Consider the following 12846-nt stretch of genomic DNA (forward strand, 5'->3'; position numbering starts at 1 on the left):
TTTGCGCCACCTATCGGAGTGGAGTATGAAACTGTGTCACAGCTTCACGGCAGGCTGAAAACAACCACAACTCCAGGTTGGAATTTCATATCTTCTTTTAAAAATGATTCTCTTTTCCACCCCACCGTGAAACTGAAGCTGGTGCTGCACTGTGAACTCTCTTCAATAGCAGCAGCCACAGAAGCCTACCGCTTTTCACATTTTAACATGCACAGTTTCTTTGTGGAATTGTGGAAACTAAAGAGTTTGTGTCAGTTGGTATCCTGCAGTTTATATATATATATATATATATATATATATATATATATATATATATATATATATATATATATATATATATATATATATATATATATATATATATGGACATGTGTAATTCAGTTCTTAAAAGATAATCTCGCACTTGGTTTTTGTTTGGGGAGCACAGTGGTTAGCACTGTTGCCTCACAGCAAGAAGGTCATGGGATCAATTCCCACCTGTGGCCTTTATTTGTGGAGTTTGCATGTTCTTCTTGCATGGTTTCCCTCCAGGTGCTTCCCCCCACATCCAAAGACATGCACGTTAGGTGAACTGGAAACTTGATGTTTCCACCAACATTCACTTGGTGTGAATGTGTTTGTCTATATGTGGGCTTGTGACAGACTGGCGTCCTGTCCAGGGTGTACCCCGCATCACATCCTATGACTGCTGGGATAGGCTCCAGCCTTCCCGTCACCCTTAATTGGAGTAAGTGGTTGAAGATGATTGAGTGTAGATGGTTAGAAATCGTTTTTTGAGTAGAATGTTGTCCCACAGTCCAGTAGATGTCACCATGACAGTGTCGAAAGTGTCTGTCTGTATGTCTGTCTATCTATCTGCCGACACACCTCTGTATTTATGGCATTTTAATGCAAAACCTAAAAAATGCGTTGAAAAGACGTGTTTTTGTAAATCACAGTTCACTAACCAGTGAAATATGAATTTGGAAAAATATCACCACAATAATCCATATCAGCTCTTTTTAAAGCTTCACCTGAATTAATCATCCATTCACTGAAACAAAGTAGCATTTTGCAACGTATCACAACATGTGTAGGTGAAAAGATGTTCACACCAGCTATCACCTAGTTTTCAACCAAACATCTATGTTTCATGTTCACTGGGTATAGTCAGAGTTATGTTTGAATCCTTTGAAACCCCTGTGTTTTGAACATTGTTCAGGGGTCCACATGAAAAGGATCACGGGCTGTGCTCCCATCTGGTGAACAGTGGCACCTGCTGGAGGGTTCAGGAATGTGCATCCATATCCGATTATGAGATTCATCCGCCACTATGAGCAACAGATTTGTTGTGTCCCAGGGTTGTTAAAATGTAGCAAGATTTCCACCTGTTGGACAATTGCAAATGCAGGTACAATAGAAGTTTGACAAGCTCTCGTAGTGCACGGGTACGTATGTTGTTTATTTAGTAACTCAAAATATAGAAGCAACTGGTTGCATGATATAACAATTTTCACTTTGTTGAGCAGAATCTTTTTTAATACAATGGTAATACTGGACCTTTGAGCAGATTGTGTTTTTAAAATAACCTTATTAATAATTATAGCATTTTGTGTGTATGGGGGAAGGGATACTATGTCACAGAAATTTAACTCAAGACCAGGCACCTAAGTGGCTCTTCTCTACTCTTTTCTACTCTCCTATTTTACTCTTCCTTTTTAGATATTTAGATATACCTTAGTATACTGGCATAGTTCCACCTTAGAATTGGAATATAATATATAAGATATATCTTACTGAATTTTCATGAGCTGTGCCAGGCATATTTATGTATACATTAGGAGAAATTCTGCTCACACAGTCATAGAATTGTGGAGCTCTGAGGATATTTCACATAAAGCCTCAAACACATGAAAATATAAAAGAAGATTAAAAAAAATATGATTTTGCACGATATGACCTCTTTAGTTTAATCAGGACTATTTTCATTTTCAAATCTGCTCCATGAAAGTTAAAATCTGAATGAAGAACTCAATGAATCATTTTAACTAAAACTGTTAAATTATGTCTATCATATGTAAAACTGCTAACTTAGACTAAATGTAAAGATTTATGAACTGCTGATTGTGAACTCTGCTGCTTCTGTTACATCAATATTTTAAGAAACCCGTTGAAATCTCTGATGCATCCATAGCAATAGTGTAGTTTTATGGGTTTAACAAATACTAAACGCTGTGTTAAGAAGCACTGTGCACGTGCTCAAATGCAGGTGTCAATGAGCGCTGTGCACACTTGCATGCAAACATCCACGCTTCCCACAAAATAATTTTTCACAGTCTTTTCGCTTCTGCTTTCACTGAGTTGCTGGGCCCATCAATGGTTTCAAAAGAGGCCAAATGCCCACTGCTGAGCATGTTCACCTGGTTGTGATCAAAACACAATTCTTGTGTTACTACTAAGATATTGGAGCATTTTGCTCACTGAAGTGCAACTTCTTTATGCACATAGAATCAAAACATTCAGTACTCAGCACAATATTCCTTTGAATGATATAGTCAAGTTCACCATGTTCAGGTATTAGGTTTGGTTAGAATTTTGTAGAGATTTGCAAAACCATACATTTACGCAAAGCGCAAAAAATAGCCAATAAGAAAATGGGTTGTTCTATTTTCCCAGAAGCCATCATGCCATCTAGCTTGGATTTGTAAAAAAATGGTATTCAATTTTTCAATTTCAATTTGTTTTCATTTATATAGCGCCAAATCACAACAGAGTTGCCTCAAGGCACTTCACACAGGTAAGGTCTAACCTTACCAACCCCCAGAGTAACAGTGGTAAGGAAAAACTCCCTCTGAGGAAGAAACCTCAAGCAGACCAGACTCAAAGGGGTGACCCTCTGCTTGGGCCATGCTACAAACATAAATTACAGAACAATTCACAGAACAATTTATGGATGAATATACAAGAAATGCTGTTGGTGCACAGGACAGGAGGGTCACCAACACAGATACAACTCCCATCTCTGGATGGTGCTGCACTTTAAACAGAGAGAAAAAAAAAAAACAGCTAGCTATGGTAGCTTATAATTGGAGGTTTTCCAATATCCTGCTTCTACATGACCTAGGATGTTGATTCCATTGGCTAGCCACACATTCAGGGCCAAAAAATCCAATGGTAGTAATTACAAAAAATGTATATGTAGTCATCCATTCCTAAATCCAAGATGGCCACCCATCCAAGATTGTGTAGCATGACTGGATTAATTGGCCCCAAAAATGTGTATCGAGCCACTGGAATCTAGATTCCAGCTCAAGCAAAAGCTGTGATAATGAAAACCTCCCATTTTTACAAATCTATGATGGCTGCCAAGGTGGCTTCTGGGAAAATGCAATCATCCATTTTCTAATTGGATAATGCAAGCATTTCACAAAAATGTATAGTTTTATGAACGTACTCAGCAATCCTGACTATTAAGAGTTGTGTGTGCGTATGTCGGGGCGATCTGTCACACACTTTGCATAAAAAGGTAAAATTTTATCATCCTTAAGAGATCAAGAAAGTCCAGAGACAGAGCGACATTTAAAAATAATTGTGGTTTATAAAACCCAGATATGACAGGATCACCAAAGTGTATACAGAAATACAAAACAGCATCAGGAAACCATCATAGAACAGTTACACAGCTGACATGTACAAACTACTCTGAAAAAGGGACACAGGGAGGATGGATCAGAAATTTAAACATTTTCCTTAAGTCTGTCTCTTAACAACACATTTAGCACAACGTATTCTATTCAAATGTCTTATCAAAGTAGAACATCCAGCTATCTGACTACAGGTACTATCACGTTCATCTAGAGAAACAATACAACATCGAGAGGGAGGAGGATGCGCACACATCCAGCTCTTTATACATCGTCTGCTTTCACCAAGCAGTAAAAACGTGCAGTTTTCAACCCAATGGCAACATCAACTGGTCAAAGTTTACAAAATAACTCGATTTGTGTCCGGAGGTTACAAACACGTGATTTCTCCCACATAGAAGTACTTCAAAATACTTCCAATGAATAAATAACAATCCTGGATTTGTTAGAGGCTCTTCTAACCCCAGCTCAAGCTGATGTGGGATTAGTTACCACTTACGGTGTGGCCCCTCTCTGGACAGGAGGAGGCGCTGTTCCTGTGCCTCACAAACTACAACAAAGTGCTCTTGTCTATGGGACTTTTTTTTTTTTTTTTACAACAGACGTAACATTCACAATATATATATATATATATATATATATATATATATATATATATTGTTTTTCTCCTTTTGTTGTATTTTCATGCATGTTCACAAATGTACAACATCAGCACAGGAATCTGCCCCTTCTCCTCTTCCTCCTCCCAGAGGATGCTCTGAAATAAGACGGAATCACCAACAAGACACAACCAAATCACTTAATCTGCTTCTATGTTCATCGCATTTTTACAAACAGGTTTTCCAACAGATTTACATGTGAGAAGAACAGGCTTGTGAATGATTAAAAAAAAAAAAAAAACAGATCATTGCCTAGAAAATACTGCTGCTTCTGGAGCAAAATGGCAACATGACATGAGTCAGTGTTACAGTGGCTCCAGTGACTCATATATACAACATATGTCAAATTAAGAACAAAATACACAATGCAGCATGCAGGTGCAATGACATCAACAAAAACTGTTTTCTGTGCTGTTGTTACACCACACAGCAGTAAAGAGGTAACTATTTCTATGTGTCATGTTATAGTTTACATTAATGTGTAAACTAGGGGTTTAAAGTAGGGATGCATGATGCCACTTTTTTTTATGTCCGAAACCGCTACTCAGTTTCTGTGGATACGGATACCGATTGATACCTTTTAATAAATACATTTGTCTGGATGTACTTCGCCACCCTAGCTATCTAAAAATACATCAACTCAGACTGTGAAACAAATATTCTACTCCCCTAACATACATTCATAAAACATACAGTACACAGCATACAACATGACTCAGTTGTGCAACAGAAGATTTGAATCAAATGTTTTTGTTTTTTTAATTCACGATATCCGATCCAGTAATTTTAGCCAATATCGGGCTGATACCGATCCAAAATATCGGCCTGGCACATCCCTAGTTTAAACGGAAACATCTTCCACAATGCTTATTTAAAATACTTTCTTTACAGTTTACAGTATGCTCGTTGCACCCACAATTCCTTTCTTTTTGTCACTTATTGGAAAAAAGTAGAAGAAAATGGGCTTTGTGCAGCTTTATTTGTGTATGTGTGTGTTTTATCTGTCTGGGTTTTCTCATATGACTGGATGACTGTGACACAGCGAGCAAGCAAAGAAAAGCAGCAAGATACTTGTACAGCAACGGGCTAAAAACACATTTACAGCACTAATAACCAGAGATAATAATCTTGGCTAAAACAAATTCACAGCACTTGAAATGTTTCTTTTAAAGTGCTAAAATAAATAAATAAATACAATGGAGGCAACACTGATTTAAATAGGAACCTACTGAAGAAGGTGTGATGGTGGAGTAAAAACTGATCGATTCCCAGGCTCAGAGCTGGACAGGCTTCCTCAAAAAGGCTGCTTTATTTGCTTACTTTTAAATAATAGCCCCAAATGAGAGTTTGCTTGACAACAAGTGATGCAAATGTGAAATGCGTTACACTGTAGCTCACCTGCATTAAAGCAGCATGATGGTGCCTTTGATGCCATCTAGTGTTGAGGTTTCAAATTGCAACCAAACATAATAACTGAACCAAAATGCAGACTGACACACTGTGGACGACACTGACTGCCATCGTGACTACAGACTTCAAGTAACTGAAGTTACACTGTTGTACTGTTTCACTGATTCCAAACCTTTCCAGGCTATGAAATATCAAAGTTTGCAAGTGAGTCAGTTTTTCTGTCATTGTCTGGCTTTCACAGAGGCTCAGCTAAAGCATACACAGTTAGTGCACTGGAAGCCACAAATCGTAATCCAATATCTATTATAAACAATACGGTAAAGTGAGATGGAGGAGTAACGTCCGAGTCCGTGTTGTTAGCTATATAAATCTTGCTGATTCCAGTGTACAGGGGAAGGAACTCAGGAGTACGAATAAGCATGCGGCCTGTGTAAATGTACACATTTTCCCACTTTTTTGAGAACACAGTTACAGAGAACTGGGTGGGTTGCATTCTGAAATATTACCACTAGGTGGCGTAAAATCCATCATGTCGCATTATGAGCTGTGGGCTAATAAAGCAACAGAACCATCACATTACTATGGCTATTAATCTTGGCAGGTCACTGGGATTTCACTCAAAAACTGCCAGACAGTATATTAATCCATAGGCTTTTATACATTTTTATTTTTTATGTTAAATATAAATAATAATCAGAAAAAAATCATGCTTAACAATGTAAAAATTTGTAGAACTATATTCATTAATGTCTTGGGGGGAGAAAAACCTCTACATAATATGAACCACAAAGCCAAAATAACAGATTGTATAAGTATAATATACCTTTTAACATAATTTTGCAACCAGTTTTCTTTAGACAAGTCAAGAGATGGATACAAAATATTAAAGTACCGCATGTCTCAGAGTCCATTTAAACCACTCATTAAAAAGAAACGGCACAGTACTTCATGGTAAATCTGTTTAAACAAATAAATCCCCCCCCCCCCCCCCAAAAAATAAAATAAAATAAAATAAAAATGAACAAACCCTCATAAAGAAACTAGTGAGGGAAACCACCAAGACACCATGACAACGCTTTAATATATAAGCTTCAGTGGCTGTGATTAGAGAAAATGGGTGTAGAGCAACTTGGTCTCTTGTTTCACCAAAGCTTCATGCTGGACCCGAAGAGAAAAGGCCTTTTTGGACATGAAACATGAAAACATGAAATCTTAGTGACAGAAGGTACACGGGAAATGTGAGCCTAATTTCATATCCCTTTATGTCTCAAAGTTTTTCTCTGTTTCATTTCACCATTGAGCTGGCTCTGGTGATGCAAAAGTTACCATGTTCGCTTCTAACATCCTGTGGAGTTGTCTATGGGGGGAGGGGGGTCCTTTGTGGCTTCCCTCACCAGCCTCTTTACAGGTCAGTTTTTGAGGATGATCTACTACAGATTGATCATAGAGTACCAAACTGTTTCCATTGATAAATGGTCAATTTAAATGAAATCGGAGACATGTACAGTGTCTGGAATGTGTTTGTATCCAACCCCTGACTTGTAAGGAAAATTGGTTGTAAAAATGAAAATTTAGTTTCAAAATAATAACATGCAAGCAATTATTCTTGCTTTAGATCTCTCTCTCTATATATATACACACATATAGACCTATATGTAGATATAGCTATATAGCTATAACGATATATATATATATATATATATATTAAAAATTTCAGAGCATGCTGTAGAGCAGCGGTGGGCAATCATGTGCCATGAAGGGCCGAGACACTGCAGGTTTTCTTTGCAACCAAACCAATCACTTCAGCAGGTGATTTCAATGATGATCAGGTGTTTATGTTCAGGGGAGAAGCTCATCAGCAACCCACCTGCTGAGGTGGTTGGTTGCAAGGAAAACCTGCAGTGTCTTGGCCCTTGATGCCCACCCCTGCTATAGAGATTGCTTTCAATTTGGGATTAAAGAGCATAATTTTACAAAAATTTTGCATAAAGCCAGCATTTTTCAAGTATTTTTATTTTTTAATGTAGCAAAAAATAAAAATGTATAAAGGCTCACATACTTTTTAGCACCACCATATGCACTCCAATCATTAAATAATCATCTGGCTCTGGTTCTATTTTACTCTGTTGGGCTGTTTTGAAAATAACCACGTGTTCCTGAAAATCAAGCGCTGGTACATAACCGATGAACAACAGCTGTATCAAAGAGGGCACTTTATGATGTCACAACACAGTGATTAATTCTTCAAGCTTTTTTGCACAAATTTTTATGTTCAGGGTAAACTGAAGTGAGCTTAGTAAAAATGTGGCACAAGTCTAATTAAGAAAAACATTTTCCAATAATTAGAAAACACATTACATTCATTGTGTGGATGCTCAGACTACTTTTGTATAAATATCACATAACAATAGAGTAATAATGCACATCAAAAATGTATTACAAAGAAACTTCACAGATAATTTCACTCTAAACATTTATTTGTCTAAAAGGTTTTCTTCTTTCCTTCTTCCATATTCTCTGTGTATTAAATGCACTTTTCCTTCAAATGCCAACAGGGTTGTGGTTACTAATATTATTCCAAATAAAGTGAAGCAATTCAGGGGGAAAAAAAAGTAGTATAAAAGAGTCAACAAGTTGAAAACCAGTTCAGATTCTCTTGATATGTTGTGATGTGTGTTGAGTCCTTCCTCAGGTTTCTATTGTTTATTAGTCTTTTGACTTGCTTGTCTTCTCCCTGTTGATCCTAGTAAGAGTTCAAAAAGGCATGTAAACAGTCGCATCAATGCAGCTTTGAAGAAAAAAAAAGTTTTTTCCAGCAAAAAAACCTAAAATAAAACACAAACATCTCAAACAACTCACTGAAAAAAGGGGGGTTAACATTAGGAAGAGGAGAATAATCCCAGGGAAGTCTGGTTTGGACGTTCCAGTTTTGTGCCAATGCAGAAGATTTCCCTTATGTCTGTGTGGCTGTGTGAGGTTTTCAGATTATATTTGTGCTTCAGCAGGTTTCTGACTGTCTTATCTGTGTATTCATTTACTTAGAGACCAAATACATTGCAAGGATGGAAAGAGGAGGTGAATTGTTCAAAGGGAGGACATTGTGAGCTCACAGCTTTAGAGGGTAAGTAGGAGGGTTAGGGCGACTGGAAAATAGGTTAAGATTGGTCAGTAAGGATTTAGGTCCTCACAAAGATGTAAGTGTGTTTGTGTGTGTTTGCATGGTGTGTCTGTGCGCTTTTGCGTGCGTGTGTGTGTGTGTGTGTCACTGCTGACTCAGCTGAAGGCTTCATCATCCGTATCATCAATGAGCACCTTTGTGTCCTTTTTAGACCTACCAAAGAAGAAGGAAAAAAAGTATGTCATCTGCAAACTAACTGACTTTTCATGTGGCACCATGATTTCAGAGATTAAATGCGGAAATTCAACATGCTGGTATGTTGTGTTTTCTAACGTATATAGTTTTGTAGAAACGTCTGTCAGTCTGCCCCAACTGTTTGTGCCTTCATGGCTGACTGACAGAGGGAAAAGAACCTGCTCCATCCAAAAACGAAGTTTCTAAGCTGCTGTTCGAACGTGATGGCTCGGCTTTACAGAGAGCAGATGGCACACTTCACCCTGAAACACTTAATTTTTTCAGTGTCGGATTTTGGAGCCTAAAGTGACATGCTGTTTGTGTGGATGCTGGTTTACTGACGCTGTGTACATGGACGCGGGACATCTGACACTGTTTTTAACAGACTGCCTGGACACAGAGATGGATTTGTTACTATGGAAAAAGTCAGAATACATTATTTCCAGGAGTTCATGGACGTTGTTTTACGTGCCACGATCGAGAGAGAGGCAGAGCTGCAGCCACGGCGATCTCACACATGCGCTTCTTTGATCATATGGAGTTTACATTTGGCAATTAATCCATAACACGACAGTGAGTGTGGCATGTTCCACTTTTGTGTTTTGTGGCTAGATTTCTTTTTCTTTTTTTTTGTTTACTGTGAGAGAGTGGACCTGTGTGTGTGTGTGTGTGCGCGCGCAGCTGACGAGACACTCGTTTCCCTCCGGCAGCAGATGTATTTTTTATTTTATTTTATTGATAACAACACTCATAATTAATCATACAAAAAGCTGAACCCGGAGCAGAGATTGTTATTGACAGACTGCATTTATGACTCATGGCCATCCAGGTGCACATTCTTGGAGCCGCAGATTTTACCCTGACTCCATCAAAATGAACAGTTATCACTTAAAAATGAGTCATCATAACACGACATCACACTTATGTCAACTTTGGAATTAATCTGTGCCTCCGTTCTTAACATTGTTAGCTACATTCCACTGAAGCGCACGCTGGGACGCTTCTAGTTGCGACGTCAATTGTCGGAAACACCCGATTACTCACGAGTACTTTGTTTTCGGACGTCTCCATAGCTTAATGCCATATACTTTGAAACCGGTCATGGAAGTGCACAAAGTAATCCCGGTGGATTATTGAATGGCCACTAACAGCGACATGACGTAGTGCGGCATGTCCTTTAAGGGTTTGTTTTGGCAAATGTCAGGGACATTGCAGTCAAATGTCAAAAATTTTATTTTTTTACTCCAATGTCTACCAAACGTGGCACACATATGTAGGTGGTTTCTGAAACTGCCCAAGCAATCTGCCCAAATTATCAAAGGTCAGTCATTGGGGTCAAGTTCGTTGGGGTCAATGGTCAAACTTTGTATTTTTCACTCTGCTTTGCCCCAAAAGTGGTACACATATGGAGATGGGTTCTGGCATTGCCCACCAAGGTCAAATTTGCCAAAGGTCAAGGTCACGTCTGCCTGTTTGTTTATTGGTCTGATCCTACCCAGTCCATTTGCTGATTTCTGCCAATTTTAGTATGTCAGTGAAGGATGACCCTGAAAGTGCTCTTAAATAATTCATTAAGGTCAAGGATTACAATTTTCAACCTGATTGGAACTAAATGTGGCCCATGCTTAGGTGTGTGTACAGTTAGGTAGATTCCAGAGTTGCCTTCCATTTGGTTATAAGTCAAGATCACTGGGGTGAAACGTGAGATAGCTGTAGCCCTTATTGCCTTCATGCATGCAGATGTTTCAAACTTGAATGTTTTGCACAGTTCTGTATGTTGTGATCCTGGTTTATGAGAAACATCGCACTTATTCATCTGCCTGAAGCAAAGTCAAATAAAGATATGTTGGAGTGTGGCGGTCACGGCCTCCTTGCTAGTACTTACTGTGAATTGGACAGTAGGGGGCGTCGGAGAGACAGGCTGTATGATCTCTTCCTGGGCTTCTTGCCCGAGCGGTTGCGTACGCCGTCCTCCTGGTCCATCATCTGCTCCAGCAAAGTCTGGTCGTCAGCGTTAAGCGGAGCCACGGAGATATCCCTCACAGCTCGGAACTCACCGCAGTTGTTCAGGTGCTCGTTCTCCAGACGGAAAAAGTTCCACACAAAACGGCTGCAGAGGCCAACGTGATGAAAGACCGATTGAATCCCAACATCTGGAAATGATCTGATTAGCATTTTTGGAAGTGAAAGAAAACGCATTATTCAAACCCACCGGAAGACCTCGAGCGGAGCCAGCACAGTGGCTACGATGTCTCCCACAGAGTGGATGTTGGTCATCGTGACCAGAGAGATCTGGATGGTCCAGGCAAAGCGCAAGATCACATCTTCTACAATGGCACAGTAGTAGTACGCCTGGACAGAGCAGACACGGGCTGGGACCAGAGACAACACTGTGTGTGTGTGGTGTGTTGTGTTGCCTTCAGGCTCTACCTTGTGTGGGTAAACAATTTCCTCTCTGAGGAAGGTGTTTTCTCCGGCCCCGGAGTCAAACAGACCCCAGTCCATACGCAGATCCCAGGTCAGTGTGTACAGGGAGCTGATGGTTGAGAAGATGATCAGCAGATAGAAGAACGTGTCAGCGTCCGTGTGTCCCTGCTCTGAAATACACACAAACACAACTGGTGTCACAAAACTGATTTGGTTTAGTTCCAAAAATCTTTGCACATGGATTCAAACATCAAATATCAAAAGAAAAGTTATTCACAGACTCAATTTCATGCACATACTAAAACAATATTTTGGCCACTGGGGGGAACTCTTTGGCCACAAACTGATCACGGGAGTTCCCATATTCTCCAGTTTATACTAAAACACCTCTATCAACACCTCACTCATCACATTATCTCTGTCAGGATTATTACACCAACATACATGTCTTTAATTAGTATTTTCCTTCCTGTAGCTGACAATAAGAAGCTGAGACGTGACAGTGAAGCTGCCAAACAAGGTGTGAGATTTATTAAGGCAACATCGAGCTTCAGTCATTTCTGCTCAAATACTACAATCGTTTATTAATTAGGAGAATTTGTTTCTTAGAGAAGAGAAAATTAACAACACTTAGATTTTTCTGTCTGGCAGTTTTTCTTCATTTCCAATGCAAGTCTGTGCACTGATGATAGAAACTCTTTATTGGAGCTACAACTGAACATTTACTTTTTGTTTTTATACAACTCCACGTTACTTTGCTAAAGTCAGATTTAGGAGCACTCACTGGTGCTGCCTGTCAGTGAATCCACCACACTATGGGGTGACCCAACATCCGGGCTACTAGGTGATGGATGGTACATCGTTGCCATATTTGATTCGGTTGGACGCTCATTGTTTATAAGGCGTGTACTGTTGATGATCTGTGTGAATAAAACAGGCTTGTTAAGACAAGGAGTTAATGTACTTCTCTGGCTGTTTTCATTGTGGCGCCGCCACACAGAGCAAGACTGATGACACTTGTGTGAATAAAATAGATTTAATTAGTATTTAAATTAGTGCACTAATGTAATTGGCTGTTGCACTGGCTGCTCGGTGCACTGGCACAGTGCATATGAAACAAAGAGAGAGGAAATGTGCACTAATTAATGAACTGGGTTTAATTTGTCCAGCTCCAATCAATCACAAAACACCTTTGTCGGGGCAGTTCCGATCGGAACATCCCAAGATTTAATCCTAATGTCGGACCACTCTAATTCACCATTCAAGAGTAAACGCATAGATCACCTTTGCCCTAACAAACCCAAAACGGACACCAGAGCACAGTCATTCAAGCTCTACTCTCAACACAACAAAATTATGGTGATGTAAAATGTAA

At 39.3% G+C, this 12846-nt stretch overlaps 1 protein-coding gene and 1 long non-coding RNA gene across 2 annotated transcripts in view; both read right to left on the reverse strand.

The window, feature by feature from the left end:
* Positions 1–4434: 4434 nt before the first annotated feature.
* LOC117518530 lies at positions 4435–7097 on the reverse strand. Its single transcript, XR_004563010.1, has 2 exons — positions 4929–7097; positions 4435–4898 (listed from the first exon to the last, which is right to left on the reverse strand). It is a non-coding gene; the product is annotated as an uncharacterized LOC117518530 (long non-coding RNA).
* Positions 7098–7751: 654 nt separating this feature from the next.
* The window catches only part of xpr1a (xenotropic and polytropic retrovirus receptor 1a), a 229231-nt gene continuing 224136 nt past the window's right edge, over positions 7752–12846 (reverse strand). Inside the window, exons 12-15 of the mRNA XM_034179678.1 lie at positions 11475–11641; positions 11257–11396; positions 10930–11154; positions 7752–9023 (exon numbers count right to left, since the gene is read on the reverse strand). Coding sequence (XP_034035569.1) covers positions 8966–9023; positions 10930–11154; positions 11257–11396; positions 11475–11641 — 590 coding nt within the window. The 3' untranslated portion in view covers positions 7752–8965. The remainder of the gene's footprint in view (positions 9024–10929; positions 11155–11256; positions 11397–11474; positions 11642–12846) is intronic.

This window comes from Thalassophryne amazonica, chromosome 10 (genome assembly GCF_902500255.1).
Source record: "Thalassophryne amazonica chromosome 10, fThaAma1.1, whole genome shotgun sequence".
In the NCBI taxonomy this organism is placed as follows: Eukaryota; Metazoa; Chordata; class Actinopteri; order Batrachoidiformes; family Batrachoididae; genus Thalassophryne; species Thalassophryne amazonica.